This window comes from Nematolebias whitei, chromosome 17 (assembly GCF_014905685.2).
Source record: "Nematolebias whitei isolate Nwh7 chromosome 17, NemWhi1, whole genome shotgun sequence".
NCBI classification, from domain to species: domain Eukaryota; kingdom Metazoa; phylum Chordata; class Actinopteri; order Cyprinodontiformes; family Rivulidae; genus Nematolebias; species Nematolebias whitei.
This window is the reverse complement of record NC_056514.1, coordinates 26,960,047-26,978,424: the sequence shown is the minus strand read 5'-3', so window position 1 is coordinate 26,978,424 and position 18,378 is coordinate 26,960,047. Positions and strand designations below refer to the sequence as shown.

Below are 18,378 nucleotides of genomic sequence, written 5' to 3'. Positions count from 1 at the left end.
TCAGTGGTTGTTGTTGTTGTTTGCGATCCGGCCTCTGGTTCATGACAAAAACATTGAATAAATTTGAAATAAATATGGAATAAATAATGAGTCTTAAACCGGCCAGTGAAATCTATTGTTTTTTTTTTTTTTTGCACAAGTCGGATCCTCAACACCACCTGTCAATCAATCCAGTAGGCATGTTGGCAACTGAGCAGTCAGCAACTGAGCAGTCAGCAAGTGACCAATCAGCAACCTCAATTTGTCCTGAAGTGAACGTCCCTTACATGCAGCCTGGTTTTCCTCAGGTTGTTCCTCAGACTTTGGTTCCGATTGTTGCTTTTAAATGTGCTCTATAAATAAATTTGACACTGACATTATGGGACAGTCCAGAGCTAAAAAAGCACATCCTTGCATTTGTCTCTGCTGAGGCACCCAGAAAGTCTGGCTGCCTTCACACTGACAATGACATAAACTACCCAGGGTGGATGTTTCTCTGCACCACCCTCCCCTGTTGGTTAGACACGCTGCTGAGAAAGTGTTGCAGTTTTCCTGTTCAGCTAAGAAACAGTCCGACCCCTGAGGAAGAACGCAGTAATGATGGTCTCTCTGTCAGATGCACAAAGTGGCTTCTCTACTCTTATAGAGACACAATCAATCGTACGGCATTGCATGAAAGACCCAGAAAGAAAGGGCTCACCATCAAACCATATCTTCAATCTGAAGCCATTCTCTACAGAGTGACCTTCAAAACACTTTCTTTCTTATTTGTACCAAGTTTAACAGTTTTATCCAGCCAAATAAATACAATAAAATACTTGTAAAACCATGTTAAACACAACATAAAGTAAGATGAATTCACTGTGGTTTGTTTGCTGCTAAATGCTGTCAGTAATGAAAGTAAATATAATATTGAATATGTGTTGAGCTCGTTATTAGCGTTCCTACATCCATCGCCCAACACACACACGCATTAGGCTTGTTTATTTTCCAGGGAACTACGTCATTTTGGGAATTCTGACCCATTTAAATTTAAATAGGCTATATTTAGTGGCTGCTCAGGCAATATATCCACTCTTTTTTTTTTTAAACCAAGAAACAAAATATTTCTGTGGTATAGAGACAGACCTCCTTTACAACAAGTCATAACAGCTGATTAATTTTATTTTCTGAAAAGCTTTGATTTTGATCCATATAGGTTCTTTTAAATCCACTGCAAACAGTCAGAAATCCTATAACCACATATTTCTATCAGCAGTCTGAGCTCACAGCATGGATGAATCCACAAACTTCGGTTTGAAACATTAATTCTGGCATACTCACTTTCATCTTTCATGTTATTTATCCCAGACCTCTTTTCCAGAAGTGTTTTTTTTTTAATCAATCAGATGATTTTCATTAGGAGGCTGCTGAGCCATTTTTTTTTTTTAAGTTTCTGCTAACCCTGATGGGATCTTCTCCAGCTGGACTTTAAGGCTTCACGGTGTCATTGTGTTCATATGTGGCAGTGATTTAAAGTTATGAGACATAATGGATGTTTTAAATAGAGCAGGTGTTATTTTAATAATAATAATAATAATAATAATAATAATAATGATAATAATAAATGTTTGCATTAAAATGTGGTTTGAGTGTTTATTTCACATTCCTCAGAGCAGTGTGTAGTTGAAATGTTGTAGTAATAGATTACAACTAGTTTTGTTTTTTAATTCTTATTTCTGCTTAGCATCGCTGCACCAATCACAACTACACCCAACACTCACCTCCTAGTCCCCCACTGCCCCCATCCTTCCTCATCTTCCTCACAGTATCATAGTTAGTCAGCTGAGAGGCAGGAGTGTCTGAGTCGAGCACGGCTCAAAAGTCCAAACAAGGCAAAGAGTTAAGACACCACTAACAATAAAAAATTATGATTTTCAGCTTGTGAGTGTATCTGCTGTTTATTCTCAACATTCTCAGCCCGGCACGCCTGCTCAGTCTAATCATTTAATACTATAAATGAATATTTGGATGTACCCAACTCTTTAATTTACCTGGCCATGCTTTCACTGCATCTGACACCTTTATTTAAATTAATATTTCTCTGCTCTGTGCATGAATATGTGCATGCCTACACAAATTTGAGTCTGTTATATTTTAATTTGGGCAGCACGGTGGCGCAACTGGTAGAGCTGCTGCCTCTCAGCGAGCAGGTCCCTGGTTCAAACCCCGGTCCAGGGGCCTTCTGGGTGGAGTTTGCATGTTCTCTCCGTGCATGCGTGGGTTTTCTCCGGGTGCTCCGGTTTCCTCCCACAGACCAAAAACATGCATGTTAGGCTGATTGGTAACTCTAAATTGTCCCTAGGTTCAACTAAAAGAAATCGTCCAGAGGACCTGACTTAACTTTGCTGGGTACATGTCAACCTTTCAAAAGTTCATTACGTTACGCATGATGCACCAGAAATGTAGCTGAAAAAAGTTTTGATTTTTTTTTTTTTTTTTACAAAAACAGAAACATACCTGGAAAAGTTAAAGAAAGACTGTAATGAAGCATATTGGTTGGCTGTCATGAGTAATTAAATGTTTTAAAACATTGGGACTTATTGATTGATATTAATAAATGATGATTGAATTCAGGTTCTGAGTTTGTGCCGGCTGTCAATAAAGATGATTAATTTTCTGTGCTGATCTTTACAGTTTCTGCCTCAACACTTGGCAGAGACTGACCTTTCAGGGCAGTGGGGATATGCAAACCAACGGTGGCAGCAACAAGAAAACACATAAATTAAACAAAACCTGCTTTCAAAGTGAGCGCAATCACATTTTTTAACAAGATGTGTTGTCTTAATACTGTTAGTGAGGTTAAAAACTATCCGTGCACCTGTCTGGGAGCAGTGAAAACCTGGGCCCAGCTCAACGTAATCTAAAGGGAAGAAGATGGAAGAAAAAGTTGGAAACCTGACTACCAACACCTTCTTTTTCCGACTTTCACTTCCTTTTCTTAAAGTCACAAAACCCTGCAGAAATAAGAATGGATTCATTTATGCCAGAGCTGCCGTTTCACCGGCTTTTGAAGCGTTTATATTGGTGCTTCATTATATTTCAGATCCATACGAGCCGTTTGATCTGAAGGAGCAAGGCAGCCGTTCACCTGCGGTGCTCACACAACGTCATTTCCCATTTATACGGGATTTTTTTTTTATTGCAATCCAGAGCTGAACGAAGCATTCTAGAGAAGAAGCACAAATAAAAACAATGCTCAAACATGTGAAGGATGTCTTCACATCATCAAGATGCGAGTGCAAAAGTCTGAGCGCTGACTCCGAGCATAATCTGTCAAGCAAGTGAAATATTTTGAGCGTCTGTCGTTTGGGCTGTCTGTGTATCTTCCTGTCCATCTGCATCACAGCATTTCATCATTTAAAAATGGAGGGAAAAAAGCACCTGTCTGTTGGCTTAATCTACTTCAGTCTGTCAGCCTGTCAGCTCATGTGTCATTTTAAAGACTTATCATCCAGTATGTTGATCTGTCTGTCTGCGAGTGGCTGCCTATCAGCCTGTCAACTTCAATGAAAACACTAAAAGCAAAGTCACTTTTATACATTTATCCCCACTAAACCTAAATATTAGTGCTTTTCCTGCTCTCTCCCTCATCACCTTTACGATCTCATCCCAACTTTTTCTGCCCAGCGTCCCCCTCCCAACATCTGTCGCTGTCTCCCAACTGTGACTGATCCTTATAAATAGCAACACCGCAGTCGGTGGCCATTTGTTGTCACAAACGTAATATTGCCAAGAGTACTTTGTGTGCACCGGCCTGGTGTTGTGGAAGGTAACCTTCAGCCTAATTGGTGTACCAGATGTGCTTCTTGTGACTTAACGTGCTCGGGGATGATGCGTTCTCTCGTGTTTGCAACCAAAAATGAATTAAATAAAATACTATTAGCAAATTATAAATCCCACAGGGACACAACAACATGACATCGAACGTTGGGGCTCAATGTCATTTTAAAGTAATGCAATAAAAATTGAAGCCTTGCTGTTACTCTTTGATTTAACCTTCTGTATTATTCAAACACAATTAGTAGTAGAATTTAATGCACCAAAATTAAATTACATAAACAGCTATGCGACACCAACAAGACTTTACTGTCACACTTTAACTATTTACCCATAACTGTATAAGGAAATATTTTTGAAAGAAAACACATTTTTTAATTCAATTCTAGTCTTTTTTTATTAGAATCACTTCATAATTAGACATTTTTGCAGTATGATTTCACCTGTTTTTGCCCGTTTCATAGACAGCAACTAAAAGGCCAAAAGCAAGTAAAAAAAACAGTTAACTTCATAATAATGGTAAAAATAGTGTAAATGGTGATTTGATGTGATGCATTTTATGTGTAATTTTCAAAATTAATTTGCAGCTTAACAGCAGAACAAAAAAGTTGCATGTTTACAAGAAAAATATAAAAAAATGACATCACATAAAGATGATGTTTTAGCATACCAAGCTAAAGAAATCCCAATGTTAGCCTCACAATTAAAACAAATTATACAGCATGCGCAACAAACTGCTTTATATTAATTAGCCATCTGCATTGTTAAACATCAGTGGAGCAAGCTGACTTTAAAATCATCAGGACAAGATAATACAAAATTAAAGGAGCCCACAAGGCTGTAGAACTCTGCCTGTGGTGTACCAACAAGACCAAAGTTTAAAATATAATCAAATAATAAACAAGACATTTAAACACAAGAGGAAATTGAAATGGGATAAAAATTGGTTTATTGTATCAGGAGTAATAAAAACTTCTGCGTCATTTCTGCGTGAAACCAAGTGCAACATGATGTCTGGTGATTGGCAACAGAGCTACCGTATCTGAAGGAACTACTCAAACTAAAAGCAGAAGACAGAATGTCTGTCTCGCAAATCAAATGGATGTGGAAACCATGAATAGTTTTATTGAGGACATATCTGTACTGCATATGGCACATTATTTCTCTATTGACAAACAGCAATAAGGCAATCTATAGCAATGACCTAACGAGACCTTGTTACTAAAAGTTGCTGTGAAACTGTTCACTTTAAATATGTTCATCAAAAGGCAACATTTTATTTGGCCAACAATGAGTAAAGCACATGCTGGGATAAGCATTTCGTCTGACGTACCAGAGTGATAGTTGTCAAAGGAATTTAGGTAAAGCTTCATGGATGTTTATCACTACCAATGTTAAATTAAGGTTGAACCATGTGTGTGAGGTCAGAGAGAGATGTTTCTCTCAGAGAAGAGCCTGCAGGCACCTGACGCAGTCTGGAGGAGGAGCTGATAAGCGAGAATTATTAAAAAAATAAAATAAAATAAACACTTCCTGCACTGCTCCGGTGCAGATTCTCGTGACGAGGCGCTAAGCATGTAACTTTGAACACCTGTAAAAGCCTGTTTCATGACCGTCTGCCCTTGCAAGAACACTGGGTTAAAAATCTTCTCCTGTCTTTGTGTAGCTCCTTTTTGTAAAGAGATAATGAAATGATTTTCCTTTTTTTTAATCCAACAGTAGTCTCATTAGCAAATACCTTGTATAACATTTGACATTGATTTATGACCTTGACCTTGAAGCTAGGGTGATAAAAAAGATTGTGTGACACTCTTGTGCAGGGCTATTCATCTGGCAGCCTGCGTTCCATTTTACGGCCTGCGGGTGACTTCTATCAGTCCCACTTCATCAACAAAAATAAATTGTTTATTTTATTTTATTTATTTATTTTTGTTCTGGGTTTGGGTTTTTGGTTCTGTTTATTGCATTTATGATTCTATGCAATAAAAAAAAAAAATAAAATTAAAAGGTAACAGATCATTGTAAATATCCGGATGCATGCTCAATAATCCAGGTAGAAAAATCTAAAAAAAAGTTCAATCTGGTCCTCTGGACATTCAAAAAAACAAAAAAACAAAACAAAGCAAAAAAATGTAGAAACGTTTCGTTTCTCATCCGAGAGACTTCCTCAGTCTGAGGTGCTGTATTAAGCTCAGTCTCTTAAATAGCACCTTCTCAGAGTGGATCAACCAGTTTGCTGCTGACAACCAAAACCAGCTGATCACATGCTCAAGAAGGACCATCAGCCTAACAATGGATCATTAGCACACTGATGGCTGTTTACTATTCACAGGGGGTTGAGTGATACTAGCAATAACAGCATTGTAAGATCATTGTAAACTTTGGTTTATTTACATAATGACTAATCGCTGGATGTCTGGCCCCCGAGCTGTTGGCTTTCAGAAACTGTGGCCCCCTGAGCAGTTTAGTTGACTAGCCCTGCTCTAGTGGTAGTACATGTACTGTATCAAGTTTCGTTAAATTACCTTTAGTGTATCAGAGGGATGTCCTGGACAAAATAATGGTCACCAATGTACAGCTGGATGGAGATTACACCTTAATATTCCATTTTTTGACCAGCTTATAATAATAATAATAATAATAATAATAATAATAATAATAATAATAATAATAATAATAATAATAATAATAATAGATTGTGGTAAGGGTGGAGTACTCTAAAAGCATCAAGCAGGGTGGGATCCATTCTGGACTGGACAAATTGTCTAGATTATTGCCATCCACTATGAAAAGTGGGCAATCATGTGTGTGCACACATTGTCTGATAGCAAAATATTCACCCAACATATTCCCTGAGTTCACACAGATTGCACGTGATGTTTCTTTATAACAAGTGTGTGGGCGATATGTATTCTTTTAAGAATGCAAGGCCTTTTATTTTTTTCATGTAAAACATTTCCCGAGACTCATAACCTGGTGAACGCTCAATAACCCAGGTAGAAAAATCTACAGAAGTTTTCTTTCCTGAGAAAAAAAATCCCGAGGCTCTTCTCCTATACATCATTACTGGTTTAAAACTTTTTAAACAAGATTTGGTAATGTGGTATTTCATATGAAGAGGTCTGAGGTCGAAGCATGTTAGAAACTGAAGAATCTTAAGAGTCTTAATGTTTTCATTTCTTTTATTCTTTATCTTCAAAAAACTTGTTCATAGCATCTTCTGTCCTGCTTTCCGTCCCCTGGCTGCAGTGATGTAATCTGAAACTCTCTGAAAGCCTAAAATGTTCCTTTCTGGCTATTTGGGCTTTCTCAAAGAGTTCCCTCTGGAGTCTCTCTGCTCTCTTTTCCTGTACGAAGTCTAACTTGTAGCCAAGCTCACAAGAACAAGAATAACTTCACTAAAATAAATCCAAGTACTCACATCTGTCCGTTTTCAACAAAATAGAAAATACAATGTATAATGTGTAAGAATGCAAATTAAAATAAGCACTAATCACAAGCGCATAGGATGGAATAAGTGTAAAATACAAGAAACAGGGTTTGTTTAACGTTGTAGAGCTTATAAAAAATAATTTAATCAATTAAAGGTCCAACATTCATTGAAGGAATGCATATAGTTACAGTTCTTTTGACCAATGCATGATCTCAGGCAGCCATATTGAACTGACTTGACCCTAAATGGTAAATATATGCTGTGCAATGTAGAGCTTAGATGATGTGTTGGGAATGACTCTCAGCTACTATCACACAAAATATTAACTCATTACCTGTAAAGTTGGCTGAGTTAGAGCTATTTTCATGTTGGCTAATGTTGTTTAGCTGTGGCAGCCATATTGAATTGAGCTTGCTCCAAAATGAAATCGTTTTTAAATGTTGATTCAGTGTTTACTCTCTGTGAGTTTTATTAAAATTCATCCAGAGATTCATGATATAATAATAATAATAATAATAATGTCATCACAATGTCAGCACTGTATGTTTCCATACAATGGCGAAATTAGTCTCTGCATTTAACCCATCCACCACCAGGTGGTGCAGTGGGCAGCTATTGAAAGCGCCCGGGGGACATTTTGGGGATGAGACGTGCTGCCCAGTGACGCCACGTGATGTGCAGTGACTGGGGATTGAACCTGGGACTTTCGGGTCCCAAGTTTTGCTAACTGACAAACCAATGCAGATATGGACCTGGGCAGAAAAAAAAAATACAGCTGCTTTGCTTTCAGCAGCAGTAGAATAAAAACCCTTGAATCAACTTGTAAACGTACACTCAAGCCGGAACTCTTTTTAAATAAAAATCCACTTTATTTCTGCAAGCTTTTAATCAGCATTTTTTTTCTACCTATTCAATCATTTGTAAAGCACTTTCAAATTGCACTGAGCTGACAACAAACATTAATTTTGATTAATTTGAGTTACATAAAAGCTTAATCTAAAATCTTGAAAAATCTTTTCTAAGCAAGGCCTTAAAAAAAAAAAAAAAAGGTCCGGGTGAGTACAATTCACAGTTCTGGGCATTTTCTTCTTGCAAAGGAGATGTTGACAAAATTATTCTGTCTGTTCTCGTCACAAGATTAAAGGTTTAAGTCTGTGGTGTTTTGATGCTCTACAGATCAATGACATTATCGGAATCAATGTTTGTATGTGTTATATAATCCGGCATCTTCCTAATTAAACCCAATAACTCCATCTATTAGTATTTCAGTTACTTTGATGGGAGCCAAACAGGATTACTGTCACACTGATACCTCTGAGTTTGCAAATGTCTGGTGTCGATAAGGACTGTGACCTCTTCTCTGGTTGGTTTTGTGGTTCTTCGACCAGATGTGTGCAGTTGAAGCACGCCAAGAATCTGATTAATAGCAGCTGGGTTTATCTAAAGCTCTTGTCATGCTTTAAAGTGTTATCTTTGTGTAATGATGCAAGACAAAGCAACACATTTCCATCTTTGATCATAAAACATCTCTATAAAAATGCAAGGCTTTGATTGTTGGAATATTTTTTGGCTCTTAACTCTTATCATTTTCTAATTAGATTAATTAAAGTGAGCAGCTGCAAGGCGTTTTGATAGCGCGGGGAAAAAAACCTGCGCCTGCGATCACAGATGAAAACGCACACACTGGATAGAGAGTGGAAGGAAAGGCTTTCAATAATCTTTCAATATTTCCTCTTGGTTCACTTAACCTCATGCTGATCATTTCCACTGGATGCTAATAACTATTCATGCATCTGCAACGCTGACTGCATACTAATTCTGCAGGTGCACGGAGCCGTCCACAGTGAGCTGAAGAAAGGCATGGGTGGATATCCTGCTCTGACTGAATCACAGTCGCAGCAGTTACTCAACTAAACCTCCTTCTAGGCTTTTAGCTATGAGTGACCCACTGAGTGAAAACAGCTAATGATGCCAATATGGCTGACAAGTGCGTGTGAAACTCTGCATGCATATTTTATGCATTCATGACATTTGGAATTACAATCATGACATATTAGGGTAGTTCTATCCTAAAATAAAAACAAAAACAAACAAGCAGATGTTGTTTTTTCATTATTAAACTTAACAACAATGTCTGAAAATCATTTTAACGATAAGAGATTTAGCCCAAGAACATCTTGTGGTGAAAAATTACGGCGCTGTTTGGGTCAAATCTCAAGAATAGGATTGTGTGCAATCTCATGCAATGTTGCAATGTGTTACGCTCACACTACGAGTTATAAACGATTCTACTATCAGCTAATACCGCATCAGGTTTTAGCTCAATATCTGTGAAATCTTTGTGTTTTCCCAGCAGAGTAGGCCGTGACGGCCATCTGGGTGGAGCTAAAAAAAAAGCTGCTCCTCCTCGTTGAAAAGAGTCAGCTGAGGTGGTTTAAGCATTTGATTAAGATGCCTCCTAGGTGTCTAATTCTGGAGGTTTTTGGAGGATGTCCCTCTGAGAGAAGACCCAGAACTCACTGGCAGGATTATGTAGCCTTTTTGGTAACGTCTTGACATCTCCATGAAGGAACAAGAGTGTCCCTGTGGAGAGGAACGTCTGGGTTTTCCTCAATGATCTCTTTCCTCCATTACCAAGATATGGATAAGTAGTAAAAAAGTGAATGTATTTCCAAATAAAACCACAATGATTAATTCCTCCAAATCTAAGGTCATGATCCTCAGTTGGAAAAGGGTGGATTGCTCTCTTTGGGTCAAGGTTGAGGTTCTTCCATAAGTGGAGGAATTTAAGTATCTCAGGGTTTTGTTCACAAGTGAAGGAAGAATGGAGCGTGAGATTGACAGACGGATTGGTGCAGCATCTGCAGTATTGTAGACTCTCTGCCGATCTGTTGTGGTAAGGAGGGAGCTGAGCTGTAAGGTAAAACTCTGTTTACCGGTCGGTCTACGTTCCTACCCTCACCTATGGTCAAGAGCTCTGGGTAGTGACCAAAAGAATGAGATTGTGGATACAGGCAGTTGAAATTAGTTTCCTCCGTAGGGTAGCTGGACTCTCCCTTAAAGATGGGGTGAGAAATTTAGTTATCCAGGAGAGACTCAGAGTAGAACCGCTGCTCCTCCACATTGAAAGGAGCCAGTTGAGGTGGTTCGTGCATCTGGTAAGGATGCTTCCAGAGCGCTTCCAGAGCGCCTCCCTCGGGCAGTGCTTCGGGCATGTCCGACTGGGAGGAGACCCCAGGGAAGACCCATGACACGCTGGAGAGACTATGTCTCTCGGTTGGTCTGGGAACACATTGGAGTCCTCCCAGAAGAGCTGGAAGAGATGGCTATGGAAAGAGATGTCTGGACCTCCATGCTCAAGCTACTGCCTCCATGACCCAACGTCGGAACAAGTGGAGGATAATGGATGGATGATTAGTTTGAAGCTGGGATACCAAATTTTGTTGGCATATGATTTAGAATTTGAATACATACTAATCTCAATCAGTGAATCTTCAATACAATGAGCCCAACATCACACAGACAATCAGACAATGAGATACGTTTCACAGAAATGTTATATTTAGTGTGGTGAATGTATGACAATAAAGTGAAAATACTACGGTTTTAACATATTGCACTCACAAAAACTTCCTCACACACATTTTCAAGCTTAATATGTTCCATATGTATAAACAGAATGTGGTTGTTCTGACATCTTCCGGTTATACTTCTGATCATTTTTCTACAAAACTGTAACATTAGAGTTTAACTCTGCTCTGTAAACAAGAAAAAGCTCTTGAAATTTGACCTGCAAAGGTCAGAAACCATGTCTGTGTGTCATTTAATTAGTGTAAATGTACTCTGAATGGTTTAAAAAGGTTGTTAAAAAAAAAAGAAAAAGAGAACTGAGTAGATTCGTAAGAATCAGTGTGATCCAACAAACTGGTAGTCATGTTCCGTAAATGTCTACCGCTTAAATCTAAAGATGAGTCATAACTAACTTCCCTGAAGTTGAAACTCGGGAATCTCTTTGGCTCATCATTTTATCATTAAAAGCAAACCTCCATCATTTTGTTTAGACTTTGCATTTTCTGTGCTACTGTGTGTTCAAGCAATTAAGGCAAGAGTCAGCAAAAGAACAGGTTTCCAACACCCTGTGGTATCATCTTTATGCCTTTAAATCCTCCTGCTAATATGTGGGCGAAGCGGTCCTGTTTACTTCGAATACATCAGAGGGAAGTTAGTAATAATAATAAAGTCACTTCTCTGCTTACGAGCCTTCTTAAAGTTTTAATCCCCTCTTTTAATACAACACACGTATTCAAAACAAGAACAGATTGTTTGTCCAAGTCTAAAATTATTCAGATGGTTTCCTGAAATTGAGATTTGTTTCTTCTTACTGCACTGACCACTAAACCACTTCCACAAAACAACTACATACTTTTAGACGACGTTAGTTCAGGGAGTGTGTGCATACCTGTACTCTTCCTGAGTGAACACGGGGATGATTGACGGCTGAAGGACTGTGATTTCAACCAGAGTCGTGTTCTGCTTCACAGGCTCACCATGATCATAGGCCACCACCAGCAGCTGTCAAACACACGCAGTCTGAATGTCACCATATAGATTACATTTATATAATGCATTTGCTCTTGTTCAAATATTCATTGCATAACGTGAGAAAATAGGACGGCAACGGAATAGCAAGACATTAATAAATAAAAAGCACACTATTGGCAAAAACAAACAAACTGGAAAACAGAACAAATGTGTTCCCTTTGGTATGATTATGTTTTTCTGCTTGCTTAGACTCCAATTAATTGATAACTACTGTTAACATGACCCAAAGGACTGCTAACGAGGGCCGACCCTAAATGTAAATACACTTTAATATATTATCCTCCAGTACTCCAATTTAAATAAGAAATTGTTACAAATATCCTACTCCCTTCAGCATTTACCAAAAACCTGATCAATCCAGGCATTCTGAAATAAATTGCCAATGTGATTTTTATTTTTAGGACTAAGAAGCTTGATTAGAATTATCAAAACTGATCACAGATCAGAGATTTTTAAAGAGATCAACTACTTGCACATGTTGGACATGATATGTTATTTCCCTGTTCAAAAGTTGTTTGTGACGGATGAAAACATTAAATTATTTTATATTTATCACTAAGAGGCATCACCATTATTTTACTGTTGCAATGTATTCTGGGGCAATGATGCACACAAAAGTTGTAGTCAGGGCAAATATGGTGTGTGTGTGTGTGTGTGTGTGTGTGTGGGGGGGGGGGTTGTCTGGGGGTCCTCCCCCAAAACATTTCAAATAGATGCCATTTCCTGCATTCTGATGTATTTTAACATCTACATTTACCTACATAAGTAAACACTTGATTCAATAACTATTTTAGAGTTAATGGTACAACAAGAATAAGCCTGACCAACAGATCTCCTTGTGTGGATAGAACAAGCTCCACTTATCTAAAGAATTCTAACACCCCCCCCCCCCCCCCACCACCGCCAGTGTCGAGTCCTATCTCCATTGCCACTACCTTCATGCGCTTCAATTCTCAGTTATTTAGTTGTCCAATGAGAAGACTTTTTTTAAATGAAAGTAAATTGGACTGTCTTCTCAACATTTTGATCTGTTATTGTGACAAATTTGTGCAGTTGTTTGGATACGTGATCACTCAAACATTTCTCATATTTTTAATAAATAATCACATTTTATTAATGACCCACTTAAACTGTAAAGCTGATTGGCAGTTTAGTTGTGCTGTTTAATTACACTTTTGTGTTTTTAATTAAATTGCCCATGACTGAACTTTTTGTGGCGGAGATTTTTTAAGCGTAGAAGCAAAAATGCTTACTTGAAGGGGTCGCTCTTATGTGATATTAGGAAGCTCGTAAGTGGCTGTTGTGTTTAAAATATGAGCTTATGTAAGTATTTTCAGATTACATATCTAATGTAGGCTTTGTTCGTTCAAGGCAGTCAAATTTGGTCATAACTTTATTATTAGTAAGCCTGATCCAAGCAAACAGTTACCGGAATGCACCCTGTCAAAATAAGAGATCCTGTATTCTGTTCCGGCAGGATCCGGCTCAAATTAAGACCTGGTTGTAGTCAAAACTAACACACAAGGAGCTAAGCGATCAGTTCATCTACCTCTAGTTGTGGAGTTTGAGGCAAACATGTATGGCCTTTTATTGTTTGTGTCAGGCATAATTCAAAATTTGTTCACAGCAGGGGACGTTTGGTTTGACTTATTTAGAACAAACATGGTAAGATTAGTCCCTTGAGCAACTTCACAGGAGGCTGAAGTCCTTGTGTTAATTAATGGCCAATCAAAATATGAAATTAGCATGACTCAAAGGCTCATTGAAGCATGCGCCTGAGGACTGATGGTTTTGGAACTAATAAGTTACAGCAGTATTAGCTGCACTCTGAACAGGGATTTAGATGAGTAGGAAGACATCTTTGTAGACACACATAATGTGTGTAGGCAGGTAAAATCTGAACAGGGCCATCGAATTAATGTTTAACGACCCAGTTTATCTGATGGACTCACAACTTTGCAAAATCCAGAAGCAAAACGAAACCACAGCACATCAGATAAATCTACTGTCGGAATAACAGAACAGGTTCGGTGCCAAGGTTTACAGTAACAGATCAATGTGATTGATTGGAAATTACATTATCTGATGCTCCACAGTTTATTAGAAAGACTCCCGACCACATGATTAAATCTAATGCACTGAAGGCCTAACAGAGAAGTGAATTAATATCTGCACAGTGGGTTAATCGTCAACTTCACCGTCTGTCATAAACAAGATAAGACTTGACTTTTTGTGTATCTTCTCTCAAAGGGTGCTTAGAGTTCAAGTTTGTAAGGTCTTGGCAGTTATAGTCCCACAAATGTATTTCACTCTTTTAAATTAGTGCAGGATTTGTGCAGAAAACACTCCTCAAACATTCTGTTGCTAACAAATATTTGATTTAAGAACGCTGCTTTGGTGGTGGTCAGTCTTACCCCTGGTTCTAATTCTCCATCTTGAAAGTTTCAATGTTATAGGCAGTTTGTAGAAATTTGCTAAAGTTAAAAAAAAGTGCTGGTTTGAAATCTTTTTTTTTTTTGGTCTGGGTGTCAATTCTTGCCATATCCCCAAGCTTCACAATGACGTCAAACATTATACAAAGGGATTTACGGTTTTACAGCAGCCAGCAGAGAAAATAGTTCAAATAAAATTCAATGAATACAGTAGTCCCTTGCTACTTCGCGTTTCGGCTTTCGTGGACTCGCTCTTTCGCGGTTTTTCAAACGTAAGATTGTACACAACACGATTGGCTGATTAATGGAAGGCGACCAACCAGAGCACTGTGCTCTGTATCCCGGGCGCTGATTGGCTCAGTAACCATAGCAGTCTGTCCGCTCTCTTTCACTGTGCTCTTTTGTGATATTTACTTCAAACTGTACGATGGAACCCAAACGTTCTGCATGTTCTAAAGTTTCAGGCAGCGAACCGAAGCGCCAGCGATTGATGCTTACTATAAGAGAGAAGGTTGATATTGGAGCTCTGGACATGTTGAAAGAAGGGAAAACCTACAGTATGTGAACGTTGGCTGCCATTATGGAATCAACAAAGATGGAATCTGCATTAGCCATGTGGATTAATTGTTGCTGTTAAAAAGGCCAAACAACTTTATGATCATCTGGCGTCAAAAAGGGACGATCAAAATGACGATGGTAATGAGGAAGAGGACAACGAGGAGGACGACGCTGAAGCAGGACCATCATCACTAGAGCTGGACAATAATTCGATAGATATATATCGTATATCACGATATAATTTCATTCAATAATGGTGATATGAGTTTTAAGCCCATTTTTGATATTTCGATGTGATTACAGTGTTTCACTGACGCGTTTCTTTTTCTGTTCGGGTCGAAGCGGCCACTTCAGTTTCAAGCCAAATAGAAAAAGCCACAATACATCTAGGTAAGTACATGGTGACGTACACCACAGCTCGAAGGAGTCAGCAATAGCAGGCTAGGCTAGGCTAAGCTTCAAGGTTTTAGCTTCAAAATGAGTGCCCATGACAGTCAGAATTTGACTGAACAAGCTTTCACAAGCGAAGAGGAACCAGATGACATAATTGATGAGAGAGGAAAGACTAATTCGGCGGTGTGGAAGTGGTTTGTCTAAGTGTGCTGCAAAATGTGCCGGAGAGTCATTCCAACTAGCGGTGTGAACACATCTAACTTGTTCCATCTGAAGAGTTTCCACTCGATAGAATACGCTGAGAGTCAGAAGATGAAGCACAATAAAAGTTTGAGCCAACGTGTCCCTGAAACAACACCCCCAGCTGTATCAAAAGAGAAACCCATGCAGGAAACAAACATTTGCTACATGGGTTAGGTTATGTTGTTTAAAGTTAAAATTATTAATACTGACAAAGTTGAGAGAATTTATTTGTACAGTTTGTACAGTTTTTCCTGAGGCTTTTATATTGTTTACATCGATAACGGAATTATATCGTTATCGACCAAAATTAAGAAATATATCGTGATAAAAGTTTTGGCCATATCGCCCACTGGACCAACCCCATTAAGTGTCAGCAAGGGCTGGTTTGACAAAGTTCAGAAATGATTTGGACTTTAGGAGCATTTCTCTGCACAGAGAGGCTGCCTCTGCGTATACAGCAGAGTAACAACATGTTCAAGGATCTGTGAATGCTCTTCTTGGCTGTGCAGTACATCTTCATCTCATCTTCACCATCTTCATCACCTTCATCGTCATCAGCACTGGACAGCTAATTCTTCATCTTCATCTCTTCTTCATCATCACCGTTTAGTACCCATATACAGTTTTTATTCGTTAAAAGGTTTGAGTTTAGAACATTGTGAAGAGCATTGCAAGAGTGTGGGGAGGGTTTATAAAGCCTTAAACTATATATAAATACCAACATAAATATAGCGTTCCTACTTCGTGGTTTTTCACTTATCGTGGGGTTCTGTGGAACCTATTCCCCATGAAAACGAGGGTCTACTGTAAACAGATTAGAACTAAAACAAATATTTCTGAAGATCTCAGAACTAGAAAACTGATTTAAAATGTAGGCAGGTTTAAAAATTTATAAGCTATTTTAGTGACTCAGATCATTTTTCTAATGAGATTCTGACTCATGCACCTCCAGCTGGATTGACATTGCATCACCTTAGAGATCTTATTTGCTGTGTGAATAAAATAAACAGTTGCTCTTTGAAAATCTCCAGCCCTGATAAACTTAGAAAGCATTTGCTCTGGTACTAAAGTGCCATCCATGTGCATACTTACACTGAACTTTAGGTTGGGCTCCTCATTAAGGTTTACTTTGGTAACCACATGTCCCATCTTTTCCTCTACTTCAAATATACTGGCAGAGTATGGATATGCCTCCTGGTCCACCTTGTAGCGAACAATACCTGCTGGCGTACCCTGTGAAGAGGACCATCAGAAAACAGAAGACTCACATTTAGATGAATGTTTGAGTATAAATTTTCTCTTTTAAGTTATTTGGAAAATTGCCACTCATGCAGAAGTTTAATCCAGAGGCTTGAAAGTGAAATCTAGTGTATGATCAAACGTGTAATAACTTTGACAATAGTGGACTGAAATGTCATACACATACAACTAAATGCTAATGGATCCAAAATACACAGATGCGCATAACTTTAAATAGATACGTCTAAAGAGTCATGATTCATACTCTTTAGAGTTGCTGGTAATGAGCAGCTATCAGTTAGTAGAAGTTATCTGACACAAATGTCAGGAAAGAATAAATTGCTCTGTGTTGATGAGGTTTGTGTGATCGCTGATTTCACCGCAGGCTTTACAGAGTGGCCTCAAGAGTGAAGAAAAATAAAATAAACTGCTGTTATGAGAAAGGAAACATTAGTATCAGTTTATAGATATTAAGTCTATGGTTGATTCACACTTGGTAAAAGGGTTACAGGGCTGTACAACCAGAAAAAAAAAAAAAAGCCAATTGTCCCATGAATTAATTAACTTGTAAACAGACAATAACTCCTCCAGAATCAAGCAGAAAAATATCCTTGCTGGAGATATTTTAGGTCCTTATAAAAAATAAAAAAAACGACATATACCGGTAGTTTTGCCTTTTTCGTCCAGTTTGAACTAAACAGTGTTTAACAGACCTCATGTCAAACAAAAAGTCTGAGAAACTCCTAAACTGAAAGGTAACTTTCTCTAGACAGGAAAGATGCCCCAAAAAATGTACTGTGACAAATACTTTTAAACTTTGTGCGTGCCTGAAGCCTAAAATCTCCCAAGTTTACTTTTTCCTTTTCTCCTCCTCAACTATAAATGGCGGGGCTTTTCTCTGAGGATGTGTCAGAGACACAAATGCTGCAGCTGGAAAAACTACTTATTTACTGGATATTTGTCTCCCAGCAACCAGCGATTAACGTATATTCTCACAGCACTATTTATGAAGAGGTCTGCACAGTAATAACCTGCCGTAGCTTTATTTACTCTCTTTCTGTCGCGAGAGTTGGAAAAAACAAAAACGGTTGGATATTTAACACTTAGAAAGAGATTAAGACTTTGTTTTCATGTCTGTGTTTATTCAGCATAATGCAACATTCATAGGAATGTCTCTTCTATTTAGGATATATTTTGTATGAAAAATGTGTGTGTTTTTTTTAAATTAGGCGCTAAAGATCTGCTGAATTGTGGCACTTGTGTTCAGCAGTCTTGTACAGTAATTACTCAAACTTGTTTTTAGGAAGTGTTTTTGGATTGATATTTACTGTAGAAACTTTGTGCAACCATGCAACATGAATATTGATATACTGGTACCATGCACTCCAGCTATGGGAGCTATAGTTGATGTCTAGTCCGAGTGTTGTCTCCATGTTTTATCTTATCTTAAACACAACTGTATTTTTACAGTTTATCTATGCCTTTTCTATGGAAATATGATTTTCTGCTGTTTTAATGAACTCACTCACTGAGAAACAAATAAGTTTATTTATAATTTCTTTATTACCCTATTGTGCCAATGAAGTGCACATTCTATTCTATTCTATTCTATTCTATTCTATTCTATTCTATTCTATTCTATTCTATTCTATTCTATTCTATTCTATTCTATTCTATTCT

General features: G+C 38.1%; 1 protein-coding gene across 1 annotated transcript in view; it reads right to left on the bottom strand.

Annotated features, from left to right (window-relative positions):
- LOC119423497 (protocadherin-15) overlaps positions 1-18,378 on the bottom strand; it is a 322,189-nt gene that overhangs the window by 97,931 nt on the left and 205,880 nt on the right. Inside the window, exons 24-25 of the mRNA XM_037690893.1 lie at positions 16,552-16,692; positions 11,691-11,803 (exon numbers count right to left, since the gene is read on the bottom strand). Of these exons, the coding sequence (XP_037546821.1) occupies positions 11,691-11,803; positions 16,552-16,692 (254 nt within the window). The remainder of the gene's footprint in view (positions 1-11,690; positions 11,804-16,551; positions 16,693-18,378) is intronic.